Source organism: Pezoporus wallicus, unplaced genomic scaffold (assembly GCF_028554395.1).
Source record: "Pezoporus wallicus isolate ANWC-B61680 ecotype Strahan unplaced genomic scaffold, APGP_CSIRO_Pwel_v1 contig_8341, whole genome shotgun sequence".
Taxonomy (NCBI): Eukaryota; Metazoa; Chordata; class Aves; order Psittaciformes; family Psittacidae; genus Pezoporus; species Pezoporus wallicus.
Window position 1 is genome coordinate 1999581 of NW_026638083.1, and position 25373 is coordinate 2024953.

The window sequence follows — 25373 nt, forward strand, 5'->3', positions numbered from 1 at the left end:
AACAGAAGCTTCAGCTTCACAGAGCTGCTCGCTGAGAGGAGATTAAAACAGTGCAGCCTTGGGTCAAGAAGTGTTTCGTCCTGAAGTGCCTCACTCCGTGGGGAAGAGCCTCTTCCCCCCAGAACTGAAGGAGGAATGAAAGGCTGCGCACGGGAGCTCTCAAGAGGATGTGAGAAACGATGTCCTTTTAGCAAGTTCAGAGTGGTTGAGCACTAGCAATGGATTTTACCACCTTTCATAGCTGCAGCCACAGTGTGAAAGTCTCCTTTCGTTTGTAAGTTCAGGCTCAAGAAATTTCATTACATTAACAGCAGAAACCAACAGAAAATGTCCAAGGATGGAGAATTTGGAGGAGTCTAAAACTCAGACAGTGAAAGAGCAAGGCCCCTGAAAAGATAATTCTTGTTCCTGTAACTCACAAATGCTTCTTTTAATCCTTCAAGAGCAGCTAGGAAACAAATGGGTCCAGATTCTTACAGTATAAATACAGAGCTTAGAATCTGATCTATCATTTTTTCTGGCCAGTAACACACAGACAGTACAAGGATGGGTTTCTTCTATACAATAAAAATGTTCTCCTTTGGCAACCAAGGAACAGATTTTGCCACCTTTGCCTTTTCCTTTCCCAATCCTCTCTTTTCTTCACCATTAACATCTGAAGCAGCTCAGTCACCTTCTGCATCCATACCCACAGCTATAAGTTATGTGGTTGCTTGTAGTACATCCCAGCCGAGGGTTTTCTCCTGTCTCTTTTTCCCTGGCACTGTATGCCACAAAATGAGCTGGTTACAGTGGCAGAGTCCAACCTCTTCAAAGAACTCAGAAATCCTGTGGCAGCTGCTAATTAGGATGTTCAGAACCTGCAGCGCCCAAGAAAGATACCTGAGAGTGCATTTTATTCAGAAGAGTTGTTAAATGGATGAAGATGAAAGAGATGGATTACAGGAAAATTAAATGTAGGGTTTAACTGAGAAATAATCATTTTCTATGAAAGATAATGACTCCTCTTGAGGCTGGTATCAAGATTTATTGACCCAGGAGGTTAATATTGATCAAAACCAAGGCAAACAAAATATTAGACCTTGAAGGAGAGTAATCTTGATATTGAAGTCTTGCCACTGACTGAACAGGTCGATATATCTGGGTGCCAGAAGCTGAGGTTTTGAACACAGAATGGTGGAGATATTAAACATGTCTGACATGTCTTGTGTATACACTTTTTATTCTCATCAGCAGGAGTTACTTTATAGCTCTGTCCTTCTGTATACAGCGTCTTGCAAGGGTTCAGGCTTCACTCACAAACCTAATTGCAAATATAATGGTTATCTTCCTCAAGTGTAACATATAGCGTAGCATAAGGCATCAGTCTGAAATGGAATGAGTCCTTCAGCTACTCATTCACATACATAAGTGGTATTTTTAATAGCTTTCATTCCAAATACAACAAGGATCCTGCTGCTGCTGCAAAACCATAGTGACAGTAAACTGAAAAACTGCAGTGCTTCGATATATGGATTTGTCATTGTATCCCACAATTTGTCTGTAAGTCCAGGAGGAAAAAAATTAAGTTAAATCCTACTGTAAACTGACAACAAGAAAACATTATTATTGGAACAAATAACTTATCTGGATTAATTCGTCAATGAGGATAAGAGTCAGAGTGTTAAGAAAAGGTACCACAAGGGACATGAAAATAGTTGATAGAAGATCAACAGTTAAGGCACTGGGGGCAGCGAGCCGGAGCTGTCTGCAAAACAACAAAACCACTCCCATTCACCACTGAGAACAGCAGAGCATACACTATGGCCTGCAATTCCACTTGATTTCAGTACTAACAAATAAAAGTGAGATTTTGGGGGGGGTATTTTGTTTATTCAGAAAACAAACAGTTCAGTAGGAAAAGTTAAGCCATCAGTATTTAAAAATAGAAACATGGAATGTATTCTGTTTTCCTCACAAAACCTATATTGTAAATATTGTGATTTTAAATAGGAGTCTATATATGGCTTATATGTAATTGTCCTGCTTTTCATTTCATTTGAAAGACACCCTGAATGTTGATATTTTTCTATTTTTGCCAAAACAAAAGAATAGGATTATTGATTTCCTCTGGTTTGCCCAGTAAAGCACATCCTTCAGCAGCCCATGTTTAGATGTAAGATTCAAAGGCCTCACGTGAATTGTATGATAAATAACCTAACCACAGGCACATATTTAATTTTCAGAAATTGGAGTTACTGATAGAAAAATATCCCCTTTGAAGAGCATTACAGCAGGGTTTGTCTCATCTGCATAAAGTTGTAGATATTAAAAATGAATGTCTGGCTCTAGATCCTGCCAGGACAAGATCATTCCATATGCCACATCTCTGAAGCCATCTCCGGGTTCCTTTTAACCAGTTCCATAGTGTATAAGAACATATAAAAATGATGCAGTGACATTTAACTCTGCTGTGCCCATCAGGAAAAGCTTTAGGCTTGTTCCAGTTAGAGGAGTTTATTCCAAACTGCAGAGGCACACAGCAATTCTTTTTCTAGGAGATTTAATTCCATTTGCACATTTGTATTCTTAAGAGTCACTTATGATTATCTGAACATTATTTTCACAGTATTATTCACCTGTCATCACTCATAGCCTGAACATGATAACAAAGAATAGGATAATTTACACATAAATTGGGTTCGAACTCTGTTTATAGAGACTTGGACACAATTTTAAAACATGTTGTGCTCTTAAAACACACAAGTGAATAAAGTGCTGTCTTGACCAAAAAAAACCCAGAATAAAACTTCCAGCCTTTAGATTCTGTGTGACATCAAAGGTGAGCATTACCTTAATAAGCATTTCCAAAGCACACATGAACACACAGATTAGGTCAATATCCCACTGGTATTTGGTACAAGTTCAGAACTAAAATTCTGAAATCATGCCTAAAAAATTCCTTGCCTGAATAAAGAAATATTTAAAAAAACAGATTAAAAATCCTTAAAAGTCTTTTAGGGAATCCTTAGAATTACAGGCTCTTCTCAGATAGATCTTGTTAAGAACTCTTATTGTGTCGAGGATCAAGCTATCAGATATGTCTTCGATCATTCTCATCTTCACAGTTAATTCATCATCCTTGTAGTAAGTCCATTGAGGTTCTTCTTTGCAGAGTTCCTGAATCTAAGATACAAGTTTATTTCAGAGATTTTAATTGTTTATAATACTTCAAGAATAAGAGCATGGTCTGTTCTGAGAGGTACCAAGACATTGTACCTAATCCAAGAACTTTAGATACGCATCACTGATTTAATGTATTTCATCTGAACCACTCACAAGGACTGGAAGTACTGGATTATTATTGCAAGTGTACTGAAAAAGAAGTTCTGAAGTTATTCTGAGTGCACACGACTCTCACAAAAGCATGAGATTTTTTAGTTTAAACCTAGGGAAAATCAAAACGAATCTGCGGTTGGAATTCGCTTACCAGAATAAGGTCCACTCTGTCTCTCTTACAGTTGCCATACTTGGCCATATTAAGGAATTTGATTTTCATTTATAAGTCATTCTTTTTCAGGCTCATTATTTTAAAAAATTCACCCTGAACAAACGTCTACAAAATAAAAGAGGCTGAAAAGAATTCTTCCCATAGGAATTCTGTCACTGAGAAGGCTGCCAGGGTGCCAGTGTGAAGATTCAGCTTTAGATCTAGAAACATCCCAGAGTTTAGGGGACTGATTTAGAAGTAGCTGATCAATATTGGGCAACCAACACGCTTTACATGTAAGATTACTTTAAAGGTTACACCCAAAATAGTCATAATCAGGGAGATTTAGAAGCCCCTTTCCCATTCTGTAGAACTCTGTACACTTTAATCAGCTCGGTCTGTATTTATAAGCATTTCAGAGCAATGCTGTTTTCTTCTCTAATCACCTCAGTTACACTGCCGTAATCCTCCCACATTTCACACTCTCTTTTTGCCATGACAATTATCTGCTCTCCTCCCTGACTCTTGTTATTGTACACTTTGTGTTTCCAGAATGTACCTTGACAACACTGACATCCGTTCTTCTGCAAAGACGCCTGGAACTTTCTCGCATCCACGGAAATGCATTTGGATTTGCAGTCACTTGATATTCTGCACATGGCAACTCACGGGTCAAATCAAATATAACCTGCAACAACAAAACCACAGTACCAGCATAAACCAAATCCCTCACTGATGCCCTTTCAGAGGTTTCTCAGCCCTTCTGAAGGATGTTATGCTGGTGACAGTAGAGGTTTGCATCTTGGTGCAAAATACCCTAACATCGCCCGCATCACTGATGTTCCTATGCTGATCATTGCCTAAAGAGCACATCATCCTGTACAGCAGGGATTGGACAGTAATGTGTGAGCACTCGCTAAGTGTGGCGCTGATGGGGGCCTTTAGTCTCCTTGTGTAGGCAGATGTCCGCAGAACTCAGTAGTTCCAGGATGCTGAGGAACACGAAGATCTGTTCAAACTCAGCAGGACCATCTGAGGTACATCCTTTAATTTGCAGCTTTCCAAGGAGCTTGGAACTTTCTGAACAGACCCCAAACAGATGCTGGGCTATGTGTCCAGGGAATTACAATTGAAAAGCTCTAGCAAAAGGCATCTATCACAGCAAGGACATCCATTTTAGTGGAACTATTTTGCAGCAAATTACCCAGAAGCAGTACTTTGCAATACCTTTCATGCTCTTTTAGCTATATTTAGTGTTAACAGCTAGAATAATATGAAGTACTAGCTAATATGAGTCAGTGTACAGAACACTGGGTGAGTTGAGTAACAGTTACTGCTTTAAAAATACCTGATTATACATCCTCTTGCTTTCTGTTTCAAAATCGTTCCCTGGGAGATCATTACATTCAAAGTACTTTGGCACATTGATCCTTCTGAAATCTGAATATATGTTTTCTGGGGTCCATAATTCTTCTACAGCACATGCAGACAATTCCTTAATATAAGAACTGTAATGTGGTATCACAAATGGAACTTCCACAGTTTCCTTCCAAGGAGCTGAGTGCCACTGATCTAATTTGTACAAGTATTGCTTTTGTGTCTCACCAGCGTATGTTGGTGAGAGGAGCAGATCAGATTAAGTCAGCCATCTGGTTGCAAATGCTGACATGATTTTTATGGATGTGGAAAACAACACAAATGCTTGTCTGTGCAGACAAAATTTCAGGTCCAGGACTTTAGACAAAAAACCACTGTACTTACTGGCAAAGTGGTTGGAGAAGCCTCTGGAGATAAGGGAAATACATTGTCTACTTTTGAGCCTTGTTTTCTCTTAATCTTATATTCTTTAACTGCGTCACCTACAAATTTAGTTGCAATTCTCTCTGCTACTGTGTGACAACCATGAACACTGCGTATGTCCAAGTCACACAGCAAGACATCAGAAACCTTTGCTGATGGTTCAGATAAGAAAGAAACTGAGTTTTCTTTAAGGAGAAACAATTTCTGAGAGTCTTCTTGTCTTAGGTCTTTTGCAAAGGCACTTTTATATTTGTGCTGAACTGGTTCAGAAAATACAATTAAAATGTCAAGAAGTTTTGTACCAGATTCACTTGCAATATCACCAACAAGTTTATTCCTTTTCCGATCCTCTACCAAGCGACAGATATTTTTGCTTGTGTTTCCCTCATCTGTGTTACCAGTCTTACTTTCCATTGGAGTCACATTTGCAAGGGTCCTTTGTTTTATTTGTGTTGGTTCTGGTTTTTCTGTATCTGATCCCAAGCACATTAGGTTAATTTGACAGAGGAATTCATCACACTGGTCACAACGTGGAATCTTTTGTTCTTTTCCAGACAGCAAGGCAGTGTGTAACCTGGCCTGGGTTTCTTTCACTTCTGATCCTTCCACACTGTTTGTGTCTTCTGCTTTCTCCTCTGTAAACCCTGCTCTCTGCTCATCACCTTCAGAATATTTGCAGTCTCCTTTGAAGGATTCATCATCGTAGAAGGAGTCAGAGTCTTCATCCCCAGTATAACTGGAATCATTTTCCCTAGCCCCCAACAAGTGGGAGATCTCATTAGGTCTGACAAAGACACCACAGTGCTGAGCACACTCAAAATACTTCACCCCTTTGTAGGTGCCAGCATTATCACCTTCAGCTTTGTCAAGTGCAACACCAGCCCAATGGCCACTATCAAAATAAGTCTGTCCTTTGAACATGAGGGTTCCAGGTTGGGTCTGCTTTACTAACACTCTGTCCCCAATTTCAAATGATGACAATGGGTCGGCACTGTTATCCTCAGCTTTGGGCAGTGCTAAGTGTGTTTTGCATTGTTTCGTTGTGAAATCGAAACTTTCCTTGGCCTGACCAGAAGTAGCAGCATTTGACACAGGCAGAAACTCTGAATACTCCATAGGTGTCTCATGTTCTCCTTGTTGGTTTTCTGATAAGCTCTCCTTTGCACCAGAAATACCTTTAACTAAAGATTGCTCTGAGACTGTACCATTCTGTGTTGAAAAAACAGCAGTTGTTTCTTGACTGAGCAGGGGAAATTCCTCAGGCACAGTGTTATCAGGTAATGGGGGCAATGTGTCCATTTTCAGTGATGCATCTTCATCCATACACTCTCTAGTCTCCGAGACTGTCATTTGTTCTGGTGGAGATGGGAGATCATCCATACTCAAGCTAGGAGCATCATTTTTCATTGTATCTTTGCCTAAAGGGGGAGGAGGAGGATCTTCACTTAGAAATGACAAATCCATTTTGTTAGAGGATGGCAAGTCAGCACTTCCATAGGACAATACTTCATCAACAGGAGACAGTATTTCTGACAGGATTTCCTCATCGGTTGGAGGGAGACCCTCATCAGTAATAAAAATTGTATCATCTTCACCTTTGGAAGAGCAGTTCTCAGCTTGAAGCAATTGCTTTCTTGAGGAGACAGAAGAACACAGTCCTTTCCTTTCTTCCTTTATGGCTTGCCTTTCTGTTGTGGAAATACTTTGATTTTCTGTAGCCACCCTTTGGAAAGACTCGAATGAGTTGGTTTCTATATGGACTTCCTCAGAAATTCCAGGCATGGATGTGGACAAGGATACAATCTGACTGGATTTGCTGGATCCAAGTCTCTTGTTCAAAAGTTGCGCATGCTTATTTTCATCTCCTGAAGCAGATGAGTTTCTTGAAGATAGACATGTCAGTAATTTGTTATTTTCAGTATCTCTGTTGGGTGGAAAAGAGACAGTGTTCCTAAGCTGGTCAGTCACCAAATCTAGATGTCTCGAAGAATCTGCGAGTGGAAACACCATTAGGTTTCTATTTTGATCCACAAAGAAACTGTTAATTCCAGCAACCTTTTTCACTCTCCCAGTTACAGAACTAGGTTTCTGCAGTTCATTGATCTTAGGTGAGTAAATATCATCACTGCATGAGGAGCTGGCAACTGCAGCTTTACCCTGGTTTGTGACCTCCTGGGAACAGGCTTTGTTTCTACTGTAGTTTTCCAAGTCATCCAGATGTGGCTCGTCCATTCCTTTGGCAGGGTTATCAGATTGGGAGGAATGTGCTGAGGCATTTACTTTGTCTAATGCAATGAAAGAAAGCAACTGATCAGTGCAGCCATGATCTGAATCATCTCCAGCGTATTTCTGGGAGCATGATGAAGCCTCAGTGCTGTGCTCTTCAGGCACTTCATATTCAGTGTGTTTGTCACTAAGTAACATTTCCTTTCCATTGCTTCTTGCTATGAGCGGCGCTTTTGAAACATCAGGAAATGCATCACCATTGTCACAGACAAACTCGTGTGGGATACTGACATCTGTGTCCTCTCCATTTTTCAGCTCTGATTCAGCATCTGAACTGGAGCTTTCTGAAATGTCAATCCGAACTGCAGACACTTGCTGAAACTCCAGGAGTGAAGAGTCTGATTTGGCACTTTGACATCCTGAGGAGAAGTTGTTCAACCTGAGTGATGAGTCAGTGGAAGTTAATCCTTCAGAAAATGCTTGTAGTTCTTCATCAGGAGCTTCATGAGAAATATGGTCCAAATGCTTCAAACACTGCCTCCCATCCACCTGCTGGGTCTCATACAGGACAGGCACATCTACTTCTTTAACTGGACCATTCAAGTAAAAAAACAAAATAAAATAAAGCCCATCAGATTTCAGAACAATATTCTTTTGTAGGTTGCTGACAGATAATTTAGGACTCAAATCCTAAGCTAGGCTTGGGAATCTGGGGAAGGTGCAGCCTATGCCAAACTTTGATCATCAAGACCGCTGTTTTTAAGTCTGTCTTACACAAATCTATAGTCTCCCTCACTATGGAGCAAACGCAGACAGACAGTTCATTAGAAAACTATCACAAATATGAAATATTGTCACAATATGTAAATATTTATAATGAGAGATTATGCATACACAGAGCTATGTAAATGATGTAACTGGCTCATATACAAACAGCCAGTTTTATTCATTATATAGCCTACTGAGAGCAAGAAATATGAACCGAGGATAAAACCTGGAAACAAAAATAACTCCAGCATGTCCTGTCAAAGTCTATCTTCAACTGATCTATGCTCTTTTAAAAAGAACAGCCTTAAATTATTGAAAAAAATGCCTCAAAAGAGAGTAAATTGTTAATGACACAATCAGAGTAAGTTATGATTTTGTTCTGAGGAAGCAGTATAATCATATCTGATAATAAACCTTTGAGAGATCTCCACCATCTTGCCTAGCAGTGATTTATATATTGGGTAAAGTGAGCAAGACACTCAGGTAATAAATGAGGAGATTGTCTCTCTTTCTGTCTGGATTAAAGTTTGATTGAAGTGGTTGAAACAGATTGGACATAATAGCATTAAATATGATTTACCAGTTCCTTGAAGAGTATTTTCTGCCTGAACCAGGCATAAGTTACACAAAGTAGAAAGCATCCCCAAGCTTTTCATTGTGAACTTACTGTCACATGGATTAATATCTTCATTGTCTTTAGGATCTATCTTTGGGTTTAAAACAAGTGCCTTTTCCTCCAGCGCAAACTCCTAGAATGTGAATATGTAAGAGACAGAGTTATCTTCTTAAGGGAAAAGGACTCTGCTGGCAGAAAGAATAGTTGAGATCAGAGGTTAAATCTACATGTTTACGCTAAGATACAAGTTCATATGGACTGCTGGGCATATATATACCTATGTTGTGAGTGCGTCTCTGATGTAGGAAATAGGGAAGGGCCTAACTAGTCTCTATGGGCAGCAGGTTTATTTCTTCCTGGAGCGGCACTGCACCACAGGAGATGGCTTAAGGACACTGTCATCAGTCAATAACATAGAGAAGATGGAAGGGCAGGAAATTTGTTCAGTCTTTAGCTGAAGGTCACACAGTCAACACACAAAACTTTTACTTGATCTTCATAATTGTCAAATGAGCCTGGTGCTGGTCCTATCTTAAGGCAAATGTAACCTTGGGCACCATTTCTTTAGGCAGAAATGGAACTGCAGGGGTGATCCTTACCGGAAATGCACACTTTCTGCCTTCTCTTGTAAATGGTGTGGATACGGCCTCATCCATTCTAGCTGAATCTGCATGTTCCAGAGGTAATAAAACATGATCCTGAGCATTAAGCTCTGAAAGGTACAGCATGAAGTTACAATATTTCCAGTCCTGCATTTCTTTTTCAAGAATTACTTGACTGTAGCTTTTTGTTTAGCTCAGTCAAGAAGGTTTAAAGATATTTATAGCTATGTAACTTAGTTTTGCCCTAGACACTCCTCATCATACAACAGAAGGTGAAATGAGCAACGACCATATTTATTCAATTATCACCTTGGGTATCATCCAGTTACATGGTAGCAATTCTCAAGCCCACTTCCAGAATTTTCTACACTTTCTTTCTTCATCTATGCATGGCTGCTAAGTCAACAACAGGACTTACTCCTTTGTGACACCTTCTTGCCAATTCTGAACAGGACCTGGTACCAAACCCCACGATGAAGGTAACCAAGGAACAGATCAACATCACAAGCTCGCTCTCATGTGCTTGTCCTCTTCTGGAAGATCATTTGAACTGGTCCAAAGAACAACTGAGACTTTAACTTTTGCCCTAAGTCATGCAGTTTGAATAAGCAGCCACAAACATGGCTGATCTCTACAGAGATCATCTTTATTTGGTACCTGTGGTTTTGCAGTCTTTAAACATAAAGACTGAGCCTGTGGTTTGACCAGAAGCACCACACACTTTCTTGGCCACTGTCTGAGACACATCAGGACCTTGCACACCAAGGGATGGCTCCAAACCTGGCAACTCCTCTGCCTGCTTCTGGCAGCGTACCAGTGTTCCCTTGCTCTCAGAAGGAAAACTGTAAACAGACAAGGAATTAATGGTTGGGGATTGGTTTTGTGTTTCCAAATTAATCATGATAACTCTATATGAAATCAATAAAGGTATGAATTAAATGCTTCTGATAGTGCTTGATGGTACCTGTAGAGTGCTCACAGACACATACGTTTTGAAACCAGCAAATTAGTAAAGTCAGAAGCATCCTGAAGAGTGTATTTTTCCTCTCTTTTCCCCTCCCTCTCACTTGACGTTGTATTTTATAGTCAGGTTTCTAATCTTCATAGACGAGAACAGGAGGAGACTGAAGAAATCATCAGCATTGAAAAGGTAAAACCGGGGTCAAACTCTGAACCTGTTTGCCTCCCCCATTTCCAATCTGTGGTACTGCAGCAGATTCCGACAGATCTTGTTAATTTTTCCACGTTAAACATAGCATTGCAACTTTATGGACATTTGGGACATCAGATACTGAACCTGATGGTGACTTTGAACTTTCCAAACAGCCTGCTTACTGTAAAAGCATAAAGCAACACAATTCACACTCACAAGCTTTTCAGTTAGTGGCACAAGTTCTAGAATACACAGTTGAGTGAGTCCAGAAAAAAAGAGTCATCTCCATGTGGGTTGTTGTGGTTTTGGGGATTATCTTTTTTTACTACAATAACAGTTTAGAAAGTGAAATATATTCTTGAATAGATGAAGATCAACAATATGACAGTGGCTAGAAGCTCAATCCTCATTCATTATTTTATTTTTAATGACTATATAGTATTCACCACCACTAGTGTTTAGGGACTTCAAATTAAGTATCCCAATTCAGAAGATGCATTCCCAATTCTTAGCTAAAAGCTTGTTCATTTATAACAATTAAAAGCTTCTGTATTCCTTGCACCACCCATGAACAAAACTAAACCAGCAGCTTTCCCACATGCTGGTAATTTATTTATTATTTCAGTTTGCTTTAATTTTTAGAAGTATTTACCAGCCCCTTCCAGCCCTGCTTATCAACTGTCTTCCTGATCAGGATATGAACATACCTGTGCTGGTAGATAAATAGTGTAATTACCACTCTGCACTTTTACACAGGGAGGAAATCTATGCACTGTCAGACAGCAGCCAGATTTTGGGTGTATCACGAGTTCTACCAGGCCCCCTCTGCTCTAGACTGATGCGAATATTCAGTGTTCTCCTATGAGCAGGCTTGTCAGTTAACAAGAAGTGAAAGCACAGCCAAGAAACCTTTTAAAGATTTCTGTGACTTGTAATCAATAAACCCATGAATTATAGATCAGTTCTGTGCAGGGATTTATTTGAAAGCCTTTCCCTGTGGGGACTTAAGTAAATGCACAAACCTGACTCACCAGTCTGCTAAAGGTCTGGTGGAAGGGGGTTTCTAATTCATATAGATATGGATTTGTCTTTAACTACTTATTTTATCTTTCTGAAGCAAACTAGATTTTGCTCATCTGAGTCTGCTTTGGAAGGCTGCTGTTGTGAGCAGTGTGGATACTACTGAGCCCTCACCTGCACAGCTCAGCTGCTCCAGCTCAGTGGGAAGCAATGGGGAGTGCTGGGGATGCAGTGCCTGGGGAACAGGAGGCAGTGCTGAACTCTTGAATTACCTCTGGCTCTGGGCATTTTACATGGAACTCCTACACTTCAGTTTAAGCATAAAATTAAGCCCTGTGTAGTACAAAAGCCTTCCGTGATTAAATCCTAAGCAAAACACAAACCTCCTCTGAGGGGTTGATACATAGGCTCAGCCAGAGGAGACAAAGGAGTGAGCGTATTAAATCAATACATTTTTACTCATTCTGTATGGGTATCCTGAGGTCTAATTAATAGGTAGTTGCAAAGTGTTTTGAGATTTAGTTAAAAAAAATGTGAACTATCATTAGCAGTTGTGTAGCATCATAAAAAAATATTCAGTATTTCATAATTTCATGTTCATAATGCTATGTAAAATAACTTTGTTAGGCTTGATGTCAAAGTTCTGTTTTTTCCTAACATTGCAGAGACAGGTGCCAATCCCACAGACTTAGATAATGCTACTTAACATTTCATACTGCAGAGAATCCTAGTGAAATATGTTCACCTGCTTGCACAAAAATGCAGTTTGAAATGAATACATAAAGCCTGCAAAGATTGGCTTTCTCATAGCCCAGAGGATTGTGACACTGCAAGCAGGAGCATGGAGCCATCTAATGAAAACATAACTGCCTGGGGAGCAAATGTTACTCCAGCTTTTGCACACAGGATTAAACAGTTTGTTGCTCAGTGCAGCCCCTCCCATGTGCAGTGAGTTTATGGGGACAAACCAACAGGGCTTTTTTCAGCATGAAACAGACTTGTCCAACTTCTAACAGTAAATCACAGTGCTACACATTTGCTTATATGTCTGAATAGACACAGACATATGCATACCTAGATACAGACTAAATTTCAGGATTAAGGCTCAGATTTGGCTTGTTCTACTTGAAGGAGTTGATGTCTGTGACATACAGAAGAACTGAGATCACAGTGTAACTCCCTGTAAGCACCAGGAGATTGTGGTGTTTGTTTGTTTTCAGATAAAGAAAAATAACACTGATAAATAGTGCAGCTGATGTAAATGCTGAGTTAAACAACTTACTGATCAAATTCAAGATTTCACTTAAACCACTTTTTTTTCCCCTGCACAGAAGAGGACTTCTCTTTAAAGAGTGGAAAAATCTGAAATAAATACACTATTTGCTGTTGATATATTGAAGTGATGAATGTATCCTGCCTCAGGAATTCAGTGTTGTGAAAAGGATCCACGCACCTTAGTTTACTCGGTGCTGTTCACATCCCCTGCAATAAGCTGGTCCCTGCCCCAAGGAGCTTACCATTTTGAACACCAGATGGTAGGTTGGACATATGGAGGACACAAATAAGCAATAAGGCAATTGGTCAGAATGATAAGCAGGGATCTTGATGCATCCACTGCTTGAACACAAAGGGCTTCAAAACTTATCATTCTAAAACTCCCTCTTGGGAGCATTTACGGCTCACACAATTATCTAGGACATAGCTGCCCATCTTCTCCACTGGATTGGTTCTTACCTTCAGCTATTGCTGTGGAGAGGGTTTTACTTACCCCTCATATTTCTTGCTTTGTTTGTTCTTTAGCTGGGCACAACTGTCCCTGTTCCCCAACAGGTCAGGCTTTTCTGGGGGGGCCACAGACTCTGCGGAAGAGGAATGTAACTTTGGGCTAGAAATAAGTCTTACTGTCTTCAGCTTTATTTCTTCTTCAGCTGCTGGGCTCCTTGTAAGCTAAAAGGAAAAGGTAATATGTAAGGTTTCACCTGGGTTCCTCAGCTGCACCGTCAGCTCTTCACTTCACTATTCCTCAAAGGACCCACCGAGGCAACTGGTGACTGTGATTTAGTAGCCTCTTCCTTCCCTGCCAAATAATGCAGCTTTTCCTGGAGTTGTGCTGTCAAATGCTGCATCATTAAGATTTCTCTTTGCTGCTTTAGTATTAGTTTTCTTTCCTGGTGTGCCGCCCTGTAGATGTTTTGCAGGTGCTGGATTTCTGCCTATGCAAAGGGAAGAAAGAAAAGAGCATCAGAGCTAAGATAACAACAGAGAGACCCCACTTAACGTGCACAGTATTTCTTCACACAAGGCAATGCCACTCTCAAAATACCCAGAGGATTCAATATGCAGGTTTATTCCTTTTTCTGTAAAGGATTTTGTAGTTCTATTCTTCACTAATGCTGACTGGAGGATATCCATGAAAACTAATGGCAAGTAAGGGGATATATTTCACTGCTTGAGAGATGGGGTGTCTGAGAGGCGAGACCTCTGGAAATTGATCATCTTCAGGTCATTCAGAACTATGGAATGCTTGCTGTTCACACAGGAATTCCTTGAGCTAAAGGAGAGGCCTGCACTACATAAGGAGTAGGACAAAGTGTAATTATGAGCCCAGCATTCCTCTCAGGAGCAGAAGAGCTGAAACTATAAGATTAGCTGTCAGATTAATTTAATGTACTTCAACATCAGAAGCCTAAATCTGCACACATCGATGGAATTCTGCATTATATGGTTTTTGTTATGGCACAAACAGAAATAAAAGCACAAAAACAGGGAAAAAAATAGAAAAAGAACTATTGTGTGTACTTCTTTTCTCCAAGATGCACATGCTGCTGACTTGGCCATGACCCCCCTCTCTGAATGTGAGGAGCCAAGCAGAACAATGCACATGAAAAGACCCCAGTGACTGCTTTAGAAAGCAAACCCCACTTGCTCCAGCGGCTCCCGGTGTCGCATCCTCTCACCGGTTAGGAGATGAAACCCAGCTCCTCTTGCTGCAGCCTTACCTGCTCCTGGTTGAGCTCCGTTAGGATTCTGCACTGCTCTGCGGCCATGGCAGAGGCTCCCTCGCTATCCTGCAGGTTTTCCAGACAGCTGGAGGCCAGAGAGGGATGGGATCGCAGTCAGATCATTAAATGCCATCAATTTAACACTCCGCAGAAAGCGGTGCCAGGGACAGCCATGGTGGCTATGGGAGGCTGTGCTAGACGTGGGGACACCCCACCACGCTGGGGCCATATTGCCAGAAGCAATCCTGAGGCACGCAGGCTTCCCTGAGCACTCAGTGCACGGCGCTGGCTGCTGAGGGGCGCCATGAACCGCACCCCACAGTGCCCCCGGTCAGCACTGAGGGACGCCTTGCACCGGGGTCTGTCCCCATCCCTGGCAGCACCGATGATGCCCTGTGCCATCAGGGACGGTGCCTCAGCCCGGTCACTGCTGGGGGACATCTTGCGCTCGGGGGGTCTCCCACTGGCCATGATGGCGCCTCAGCCCAGTCAGCTCTGAGGGGAGGCTCACAGCCCATGAGGACGAAGCTGCAACACGGAGCTCCGCTGTGCTCTGGGTTGACTAGAACTGCACAGACTCCTTCCTCCTGCACTTACTCTGTAAGAGAAGGGGTTTATATTTGCTCTTTTCCCCTCAAAGGAAGGCAAACCGTCCCGCTGAGCGCCCGCCATGGCAGGTCTGCGCTGTCCTGCCCGTGCCTCCCCTCACCGTTGCTGGTGTCCCAGCCAGGCCAGCTCGGCCATGGCTTTCTCCCGGAGAGCTCTCCTGCGGAGCTGGAGGAGGGCAGCCTGGTGCTGAGCCCGCAGCTCCTCTCCCCTCAGGCACTGCTCCGCCATGGCCAAGCTGAAGCGGCAGAAGGTGCTGGAACCTCCATAGTGCCGGGTGACCTCGCTCCGCTGCGGACAGAGCAAGCGCCATCTTTATTGGTGAGGTGAGAGCTTGACACAGGGACTACCAGCAAAACCACCCCAAAACAAGCACCCCGCCCAGCCCTGAAGAGCTGCTGTTACCTGGCTGGCAGAGCTGCTCTGTTCGCTGCTCTCTCGGGAGTCATCCCCTGCCAAGGTCTCCCCGTGGTGCAGACTGACCAGAGGTGACGACAGGTTAAAGGCCTGATGGTCGTGCAGCGGCTCCCCGTGCTCTGCCAGCAGGGATCCTGAGGGAAAAGATATCCCTCTGTAACAGAAGACGAAAAAGACACCACGAAACAGCTCCCACAGCAGGAGTTCACATCCATCCTGGAATTCAAGGAGCCTCTGCAGGGAGCTGGCAGCCAGGCCCATGCGCTGCCCTCAGCAGGACCCTGAGGAACATCTCCCCACAGCTCTTAGCTCCCAGGAACAAGCTACGGGCATGGACCTTCACTTCCCAGTGAAATCGTGGCAAACAGGTAAAAATTAGAGAGGGTAAGTAATTGGTAGGGTGAATAACTCAACTTTGATGGTTATTTTCTGTAGACAAGTCAGGACTACAAAGGGAGATCGCTATAGTTTACATGTGCAGAATGAATAGAAGTATTTACGTCAACCCTTTCAAAATCAAGTTACTGAGCTTTGGGATTCTGTGTTCCAGCCCCTGGATGCTGCACTGTTTTTTGTGCCGTGCTAGAAAGTGCTGCTTGCCCAGTACCACCAAATCCTTTAACTTGGCGTTCACCTTCTGGAAGCACTGAGGGGTACAAATCCCTTTCTCCCAGAGGTTTTCTTTCTCCCACTGTTTTGGGGTCCACTGGACTGTGGTCTCTTTCAGTCTTCAATGCAGGTGGTTTCAGTGAATGCATCTCTTGCTTACTGAAGGTAAGAAAGGAAATATTTTCTTAGAGTAGTTAGAGGTATGTTTTCAATTCCAGCTTTCATAGTTAAGCCCTCTGTGAAGGCTGAATCTTTTCCAGACCAGAATGGTGCTCATTTTTGTGCAATACTGGAACTTTTACCTGTGCAAAGGCACCTTTCTGGTAATTGCATCTGTAAGGCTCCAAAAGCAATTCTGCAGTCTTTATGCCACTTGAAACGAACATAAAAATGCGCACATACAATACTGTCATTCACACCAAGGTATATGATGGTAAAGCAAAATGAGGAAAATTGTGTTTTCCCCACAAGTTTCAAAGATAATGTAACAGCCATTACTGTTCTTAAATGACTCGAAACAAACATCTATTTTAGAAACACACTGCAAATGCTTTAGGCCCCCACATCATTCAAGTAGTCAAAGCACAGGCTAAACCATTGCAGTGCCTCATTGTATACTGCCTCCTGTACCTGCCAGCTGTGTCGTCACTTTCTGGTTGATGTCCTCTCTGTGTTGGCCCTGTATGGTCCAATCTTGGCACAAAAGGATAACTGCCCTTGGAGCTACTGCACTCCTGCAAACACAGAAACTGTCTGTAGGCCTGAGTGATCTGGTTGAAAGGCAGAACTTTGAAGCTTTCTTCCCTCATTTTCTTGGGAAAGCTCTTCATTGTAGATAATGCTTTTCATACACCAGTAATTCCTAAAGATTTCATTAACTAATGAGCTGGGTACTACTCACAGTGAAAAACCTGTGTGGGCATATGGACGTAAGGTAGTGTAACAGCTCACAAAATGTCCTGTATTTAGAGCTGCTTTCATGGGAGTCAGGGTACTGTGTTCATCCTAAGGGCTCTTAGGCAAAACCCTAGAGAGATTACTTCTGTCCAACCTGTTCCAACATACTGAGAGACATTAATTGAGCTGAAGTATCTGCCAAAGTAAATACTCCCAAGCATGTAAAGAGAGCTTGGAATTGCACATGAGGTCTGAGCTTGTGCTTACGCATATGGGGCTGCATTCTTATTCTAAGAAGTAGACACTGAAGTCCATCAGTCCCCAGCTGACTGCAGAATCTGAGGCTGGAAGGTAAACAAGCTGCAGTACCCAAGTTATGTCAGATCAGCAGTTCAAATGAGAACCTAAGGAACTCTGTTACCTGAGAGACCTGGGCACCTCTGTTTTTATCTCAACCCGTGGGAGTTGCATTCTTTTTGATTCTCCTCTCTGTCCCTCCGGGAGCAGGGGGAGGGAAAGAAGGGGGGAAGTGAGCAAACGAGTTACCTGACTGGGTTTAAACCACGACACTGACCTACACTTTTTAGTCTTTTGACTGAGGGGGGAAAAACACCCCAACAAACCCCAGTGGGGATTGGGGAAAGATTTTGCTGAAGTCAGAAGTGGCAACCCAAGAGCTGAAACAATAACTTACCCCTGAACTGTGCTGAAGCAGGTCATTCAAACACCTCTGGCTCTCTTGAACCTCTAGCTTTGCTTTCTCCCTCAGCACTGTAAGCTGCTGTCTCTGCTGCAGCTGATGAACCTGTGTTAGGAAATGACACACTATAAATGATATTTCCAACGAAGTCAGGTGATTCCCCAGAGCTGGAGAGCAAAGGGCAGCAAACTCCAAAAGAAGGCAGCCCTGGCATTGCACAGCAATGTGTTCTTACCCACCAGTGCTAGAGGAGGACCTCCAAATACCAGTTTAAGGCTGGCACCTCCCCGTTACAGGTAAATGAGCTTTATAAACCTGATGCAGTCAGCTGATGCCAACTGATTATATCCTAAACACATGTGGATTAGGTGAGAGCTAGCACCTTTTTACGTGGGACAGCAGAACTTGCATTGCTCTTTGCTTGTTGCATCAGTTGCTTACTGTACCTTCAGTTTGTGAGCCAGTAGGAGGGAGGTTTGCCTCAAATAGTCCAGGTGGCTCCTGTGTTTCTTTTCCAGTTCTGTGCAGCCAGGGTGTCCCTTGCCTGCAGGAGCTTGGGAAACAGATGGTAACAGTCACCTTCTTAATTTAACAGATCTGTGCTCTGTTTAATGAGTGCTAGCTGGATAAAGTAGCAGAATTAACCAGAGGGAGGCAGTGGAACCAGATTCCTTCAGGCTTCAGTTGCTGCCCTGAAACAGTTTCTATACTGTGCAAGTCCTTTGGGGTTAAAGCATTTGCAAAGTGTTTTGCCAGCAGGGCTGACTTACTGGGTCACCAGTGACGCCCATAGACCTTGTAACTAATCTAACAGCATTGTGGTATTTTCAGTGTGGTCCCAGAACACTTCTCAGCACTCTGCTGAATTTCAGGCCTGACTGTACTTCTCAAAACATTCCTGAGTCCTAATACATGAACATAAACAGGCAACCACTGAAAGGGGAAGGGTGGATGTGTACATTGTTCCTAAGTGCATTTTTCTTTTGAATCCTCCCTGGGCCTATTTTTGGAAACCTCCCAAATCTGCCTTTATTCCCAGAATAACTTTCCTGCATGCATTTATTTCTTGTAACATATCTGAAAAAGGAAAATGTCTCTACCTACGTCCTGTCAAGAAATCTGTTAGCGTAAAGTCCTGCAAGTACCGGGGAGAGGGGAAGAGGCAGGACTCAAGAGGGCCTATGTCAGGAACTTGAAGCAGTGGGGAGTAATTTCTGTTCTAAGCTTGAAGTTCAGAGCATGGGTTATTGCCACTCTTACTATTTCCACTGCTCCTTTACTGCACCAACAAGACCAGGCACACTAGTTACAGAAGAAGAAAAGCTTCTCAACCTGGTCACTTCTTTGGGAGCTCCAGCAGCATCACTGGAACTCCCAAAGCTCCCCTCCATCTTGCAGCTTGTCCCTGTACAGGGTCCCACTGGATTTCTCTCTTTTGTCACAGGGGAAAAGAAACCCATGAAAAAACCTTTCAGTTTAAGTGGGGAAAAGAACTCTTGTTCCGGGTGCTCCTATTTCACTGCTGCTTCTTTATTGTAACTCTCCTGTCTGTCTTTTACAGTACAAGTGATGTAATGTTTACCAGTGATATGTTCTTGGCTGCTTTGAGCTCCTCAGATGAATTGCTAAGCTTATGCAAACAGGTTGCGTGTTTACTCTGTGCTGTGCCACTGTCACAGCAACCAGAGCCATAAATGAATTGAAATGTGGGGTCATAAATAGAAATAGGTTTGACTTGGAAACTTGAGATAAAATCTGTGTCCCCATCCAGATTGTCTGAATTCAAATTACCCCAAGCCTCAGGATAAGCCCATGACAGGCAAGGTTTGAATTTGCAGTAAATACTGAAGGATCTTGAACATGGAAGGAGCAGAGACGTGGGCTTCTTTGCATGCCAGGATGCTTTTTGTTTTTACGTGGATGTAAGTGAAATAAAATGTTAATGCTTTAAGCCTGGTACAGATTTTCTATTAGAATGCTGCTGTGTTTTTATAAACAGCTTGATTGCAAAAGTCACCTCTGACTGTTACCATGGAGCTTTTTCTTAACCCTCTACTTTTCAGAATTAGACTAGATGAAAATCTCATCTTTTACTTCAGTAATGCATAGCTCCTGATTCTGGAGGGTTTTTGCAAGGGCAAAACCACAATGAATTGCCTAGAAATCATATGCCAAATAAAGAGATCATCCTTTTTAAAAGATCCTTGGGTTTCCTCAATTTTGAGGACTGATTCAGACTTTAATGCATAGGCTTACCAGAGATGACTTTGTGACATGGTATATTTAGGAAAATCCTCTGGATGAAAGAGCTGTTGTTTCTGCAGGGAACTTTTACTGATGGTTTTAAACAAGGTAATAGAAAAAAGACTAGAAAAAATAGAAAAAAAGTGAAGAGCTCTTCAGTGGGTATGCAGACAGCTCATCACTTTCAAAGCCAGCTGAGGAAGCCTCCTTCAGACCTAACAAATGAGGTCATTTTGTAAAGAAAAAAACTACAAGCTAAACTTACTGATGTCAAGTTGTCTGAGTAGCTTTTAATGCTAATATGTGGGCCATTGTGAAGCATGGTAATCTGCCAGGATAGAGCTTAAAACCGGCAAGTGTTTTCAGTTTATGCCTCAAACTGAACAATGTTATTGTTATTCTGCTCAAAGCCTGGCCAATGGTACTAATATCAAAGTGAGTAAGAAGTTCGCTTTGGCCTGTGTTCACTCCTTTTGAACAAAATTTTCCTAATTGTGGCTATTTGCAGATGCATTTCTTGTGCTGCAACACCCAGCATTAAAGAAAATACCATCTGGCTAAACTTCACGGCCTCCTGCTCTGTGATGAATGGGGTTTCTGCATCCCCAGATAGCTTCAATGTACACACACTCAGTCTTTCAAAAAATGCCATTTATTAAATCACTTTCCGCTGCACCTGCAGAATCTCAGCAAAGCCCTGTAGAATCTGTGACATATAATTAAGAAAGCTGGGCTAAAAGTCTCATTTTTCTAATCACTTGAAGCCAGGCAGAAGCACTTAACTGCTGCTTTACTCAAGGACAGATTTTCCTCTTTCTGCCTGTGTCAGCAATCAGTCCAAACCAGTTATTACCAAAATACATACTTGCAGCTTCAGATGTAAGCACAACTTTGACTACATTGCCTGGAATCGTTTGAAGATGGGGTGTAAAGAGTCCTGAAATGCTACTGTGAGAGGGAGCAACAGATCCAGAAGGAGCTGACCTGTTCGATACCCAGGTCAGGGCAATCCTTCCCTTCTCCAGAGTTACTGTGCTAGCTCAATTGCATTATTGCAAAGGGAAGGGTGAAAAAACACCCAAGCATTTCAGTACCTTGTTAGCATGCAGGAACTGAGCTGGAGACACAGAAGAGAGGTTTGCTAACCCCTGGTCACAGCTGAGATTTGCAGCTCAGGTGACAAGGATGGCAGTTTGACCCTTCTTCAGCAAGACCTGTGGGCCAAGAGCAATCCCTAAGAAAGAGGCTCTACACTTGAAAGCTTTGCTCATTTACTCAGGGAAATCAATGGGCTGCATTCTTGAGTACCTCAGAGAATCTGTACCTCCACGCCTGCTGAATCGGTTTCTTCTCTATAAATACATCTGGCATCCTGCTTGTCACTGAAGACTAGTTGCTTGCTAAACAAGGGGATTAATGTGGCCTGTGCTGCTCCTGTCCTCTGCAGGTTTTTTATATCTAAATCCTCTGGTGTGGAGGGTTGGCCAGAGTTCAGCTGTCAACCAGATGTTGCAGCACATGGCAATACCTCACCCTGCTGCTGCCTCTTCCACGTGTGGCACATTACACACAGAGCAGCAGAGCAGCTCTTGCTGCAGGCTAGCAGGAGGCAGCTGGGCCCAAATCTGGACCTAAACAGAACTCTGAATTTCCATGGAATGTTCTTTCTATTCCCTCAACCCACTCCACTTGCAGTATGGGTACCACAGTCCCAGCCTGTATGGCAAAGCAACACCTGACTGCCCAGAGGAAGAAATGTGTGTGTTCACATGCTGTGCAGTGGTATTTCACAAGGAACAAGACACAAGTAGCATGGAAAGGAGAAAGTCCTGAATCTGATGCACACCCAGGCATGGTGTGCATAAAATGTGCATCACAGGCAACTGCAGACTATGTGGGGATGGAAAGAAACTAGTTCAGAGGGAGAAAACTAGTATCAAAGGAAGTGAGAGCAATTCTCTCTTGTTGCCTGCCACAATGCCAAGAAGCTTGAAACTGCCATTGCTGCAGACTGCTTGAGAGGTGTTTGGAGGCTGCTGATGGAGCTCACTGCAGCACCAGGCAGAAACTTCGTAACATACAAAAGCCAGTGTAGGATTTTGAAGCGAAACACGAGGAGCTGTCTTATCTCAGCACTCTCCATCAGCGGACAATTAGCTGAAACCAGGCTCTTACACTGCCCTGATTCCACCAATTTAATCGTTTCTCTCTTCTAGAAGTAAGAAGGCAGCTCCCTCTAGTGAGGTGAGAGAATATCTCAGTCCGCAGTGGAGGGGAAAGATGTTACATAGAAATATATTCTCTTTGTAATCAGGTTAAAATTCTGCATTTTGAGAACAATGGAGACCGCCCCATTTGCTTTCCTATTGCAAGTTACTTCAAACCAGTTGCCATGCTTAAACTTCCACGGTTAGAAAATACTTCTTTTTAACAATTAACTTCAGCTTAGACCTTGTTCTCTCTCAAATACAAAAAAGGAAACATAAGTCTGGCCCATGAAATGGGCTTTCTGGCTCATTTAGTCCCATCACAAGGCTGTAGCAAGGGACACAAGCAGAATGCTTTTCTTTTAAATCAGCAGCTTCCCTTATTTAATAGCAATAGGGAAACTGGGGGCTTTTCTTGCAGTATCAAGGAAACTACACCTCATTCAGCTCCCTCGGGAAGAGACCTGGTGACCTGGCAGGAATGATGGGAAGATTTTATGTAGTGGTGTCTCTGAGACAAGCAAGATGTGCAAAACACTTCCTCACCAGCTCACTTGGTTATAGCAGGTTTTGTGCTGAACTCGTTTGAGATGCACATAGGAGCTGTGTGAAATACTTCCCAGTGATGCCTGTGGAGCCAATTTGTGTTCATCACAGGTGTGCTTACAGCAGTGGCAAATCTGGAGTTTACACTGGCTGTGTTTAGAAAGAAAATGGAACAGTTCAGACAGGTCACTGTCTTACTCCAGGCAGTAAACAGTTAGAAATATGTTGTGAATATCTGCTTCTTACATCCTGCTTTATTATGTTTGAAAATGAAATTTGTTATTTTGTCAAGTATGTTTACTACAGAATATTTTTCATGTCTTTGGCTCAGCAAGCAGGTGATGTGGGTACCTTTTAATGGTAGATATTTATGTTTTGCAGCAGTTATATAATTGCACATCATTATGCTGCGTGTGCACAGTGACTTCTGTGTTCACACAGAACACAGTCAACTGCTGGTGTGACGCCTCAAGCAAACAATACAGGCTTGTGTCTGAATGCCCTTTCCCTGCTAAGAGTGGCAAACAGATCCACTTGTGACCCATATTTCAAACCCACATTGTCTTCAGAATGACAGTTCTGTGCCTCATCTGCAGCAGCGTGGCCTGGAGTGGACCTGCTGGCTCACAGTCAAACCATGGGCTGAAGCTCCAGTGCTGTCAGAGCCTGCAAACACTCAGAGAAGGTTCAGGCCTCTCCTGGCATAGACACAAGGCAGCAGTTCCTATTGTTCCTATAGTGAATAGTAGATGGCAGGGACTTTTTGCCAAATAGCTTCCAGAATTGGGGCCCTTAGTTATTAATATTAAACAAATACAATGTCTTTTGCTTGTGGTAAACACTTCAGACAACAGACTCACTGTCCAATCATGTGAGATGCCCTCCCAGCCCCTGGGGGTTGGGCAGAAGCCTAGTAAACAATGCTGGCATCAACACCACCTCAAAATCCAATATTAAGTATGAAATTTGGTGGGCAAAACAATGAAGAATCCTTAATAAGAGCAAAGGCTTTTTGTAAGTACCCTCTTTGAGGAAAGGTTATCTGATCTTGTTCTTTTGTCTCAGAAAAGCCCTTAAAACAATGCACCATCTGCTCTGTTTGGTGGAAGCCAGCAGAGATCTCTTCAGACAGAGCAGGCTCATGCTGCTGTTTGCCATTTAACCCTTTCAGCCACAAACTTTCCCTTGTTTCCAGGCAAACGTTTGTTGGGGCAGAAGAGGCAAAGCCCTGCAGTCATCCTGCCTTGCCCAGCCCTCCAGGGTCCTTGAACACATCTCTCCATCAGCCTGCATCCTTTGCTAGCCCCTGTAAATGTGCCTTGATGTCTCTTGCTGCCCAAGTAGGATAACATCCCACACTTATGTGATGTGGCAATTATGAAGAATTCATTGCAAGGCCCTGGGAGACCTTCAGGTGAAGCTGAAAATGTCTCCAGTCTAAACAAGTGGTTATTCCATCTGGGGCTGTCTATGGCTGTCATGGTGTAACTCAGCATGGGAGCAACCTGTGAGGTTGTCCCTCTGCTGCAGTCACACGTGTGACAGCAAAAGAACTTCTATTGCATTTTTTCAGTGGGCTGTAATCAAATTGGACTTGAATGTTGAGGGAACATCCTTCACCTTCGAAGTCTGGAACATAAAATCATAGAATCAACTAGGTTGACATGACCTGGCTATTTGCCCTCACCCCAGAAGTATTTTCAGTTCTAGTCAGAGCCATTAGCAGGAATTCTCTTACAATGAAGGACTATTAATTCTTTAGCAATGGCATAGGAAGTACCCTGGGAGGGCACTGGATAACCACCACACCCTACACTTTGGGAAATGCCACCTTACCATGGTCCTGCTCACAGCCACCTTGAGCCTCAGCTCCAGCGCTCAGAGGGGAGGAGAGCTGTAATCGGCTGTGCCGTGTCCTCAGGCTCTCTCCAGGAGACCCATTGGCAGTTTCCTCTGGATCCTGAACTTTAGGCTCCCACCAGCAGTGATTCCTCTGAGCTGTGAGTTCTTTCTGTGAACTGTGCCAAGGTAGCAACAATTACTTGGAGAGTTTTTAAGATGGTGCATGTGTGTAAGCAGTCTTTTGAAGTAAAATGTTGTTATTTTATCCAAGCTATCTTTTATTGCATTTTGTTAAATTGAAACAAAAGGCTCAATGTAATGTCATACTGTACCTTGATGTTGTCAGTACAGGTAACAACACTTGTCTTTACCTACTCTAATTACTGCTCTGAAAGGGCTTGATAGTTTTCCAAAACTATCAAGTGGCAAACAGAAACAACAACCTTGCAGTTTTGAAGCTGAATTTATGAGGCTTCATCGTACAATCTGTGCCATGCTGAGACCTGGTTGCACAATCTGGATCTGAACCTTGGCAAAGCTCTCTGAAATCTTTCAGAAACACAGAGTACCGATCTCTGTTCCATGTTCCTGGGCTAATGGTGAGCATGGCTGTGACCCAGAGCTGTGATTTGCTGTTAATGTACATACT

General features: G+C 42.8%; 2 protein-coding genes across 2 annotated transcripts in view; both read right to left on the minus strand.

Annotated features, from left to right (window-relative positions):
* Positions 1–2983: 2983 nt before the first annotated feature.
* On the minus strand, positions 2984–6646 carry LOC130599025 (centrosome-associated protein 350-like). The gene is made up of 3 exons (XM_057409115.1): positions 5231–6646; positions 4029–4157; positions 2984–3165 (listed from the first exon to the last, which is right to left on the minus strand). The coding sequence occupies exons 1-3, from the start codon at positions 6617–6619 to the stop codon at positions 2986–2988; spliced, it is 1698 nt and encodes a 565-aa protein (XP_057265098.1). The 5' UTR covers positions 6620–6646; the 3' UTR covers positions 2984–2985.
* Positions 6647–6651: 5 nt separating this feature from the next.
* The window catches only part of CCDC187 (coiled-coil domain containing 187), a 34579-nt gene continuing 15857 nt past the window's right edge, over positions 6652–25373 (minus strand). The window contains exons 12-26 of the mRNA XM_057408943.1: positions 24719–24900; positions 18332–18438; positions 17880–17990; positions 16919–17022; positions 16314–16447; positions 15668–15813; positions 15366–15553; positions 14654–14741; positions 13691–13867; positions 13423–13601; positions 10139–10323; positions 9479–9546; positions 8931–9012; positions 6688–8085; positions 6652–6656 (exon numbers count right to left, since the gene is read on the minus strand). Of these exons, the coding sequence (XP_057264926.1) occupies positions 6652–6656; positions 6688–8085; positions 8931–9012; positions 9479–9546; positions 10139–10323; positions 13423–13601; positions 13691–13867; positions 14654–14741; positions 15366–15553; positions 15668–15813; positions 16314–16447; positions 16919–17022; positions 17880–17990; positions 18332–18438; positions 24719–24900 (3154 nt within the window). The remainder of the gene's footprint in view (positions 6657–6687; positions 8086–8930; positions 9013–9478; positions 9547–10138; positions 10324–13422; positions 13602–13690; positions 13868–14653; positions 14742–15365; positions 15554–15667; positions 15814–16313; positions 16448–16918; positions 17023–17879; positions 17991–18331; positions 18439–24718; positions 24901–25373) is intronic.

Bases quoted from the DNA above. Each gene is read 5' to 3' on its own strand.
- LOC130599025 (XM_057409115.1), bottom strand. From the start codon at position 6,619: ATGACAGTCTCGGAGACTAGAGAGTGTATGGATGAAGATGCATCACTG. The intron at 4,158-5,230 runs GTAAGTACAGTG...TTGTTGTTGCAG, and splicing joins CTTCTCCAACCACTTTGCCA to GTTATATTTGATTTGACCCG. The intron at 3,166-4,028 runs GTACATTCTGGA...CTTGTATCTTAG, and splicing joins CGGATGTCAGTGTTGTCAAG to ATTCAGGAACTCTGCAAAGA.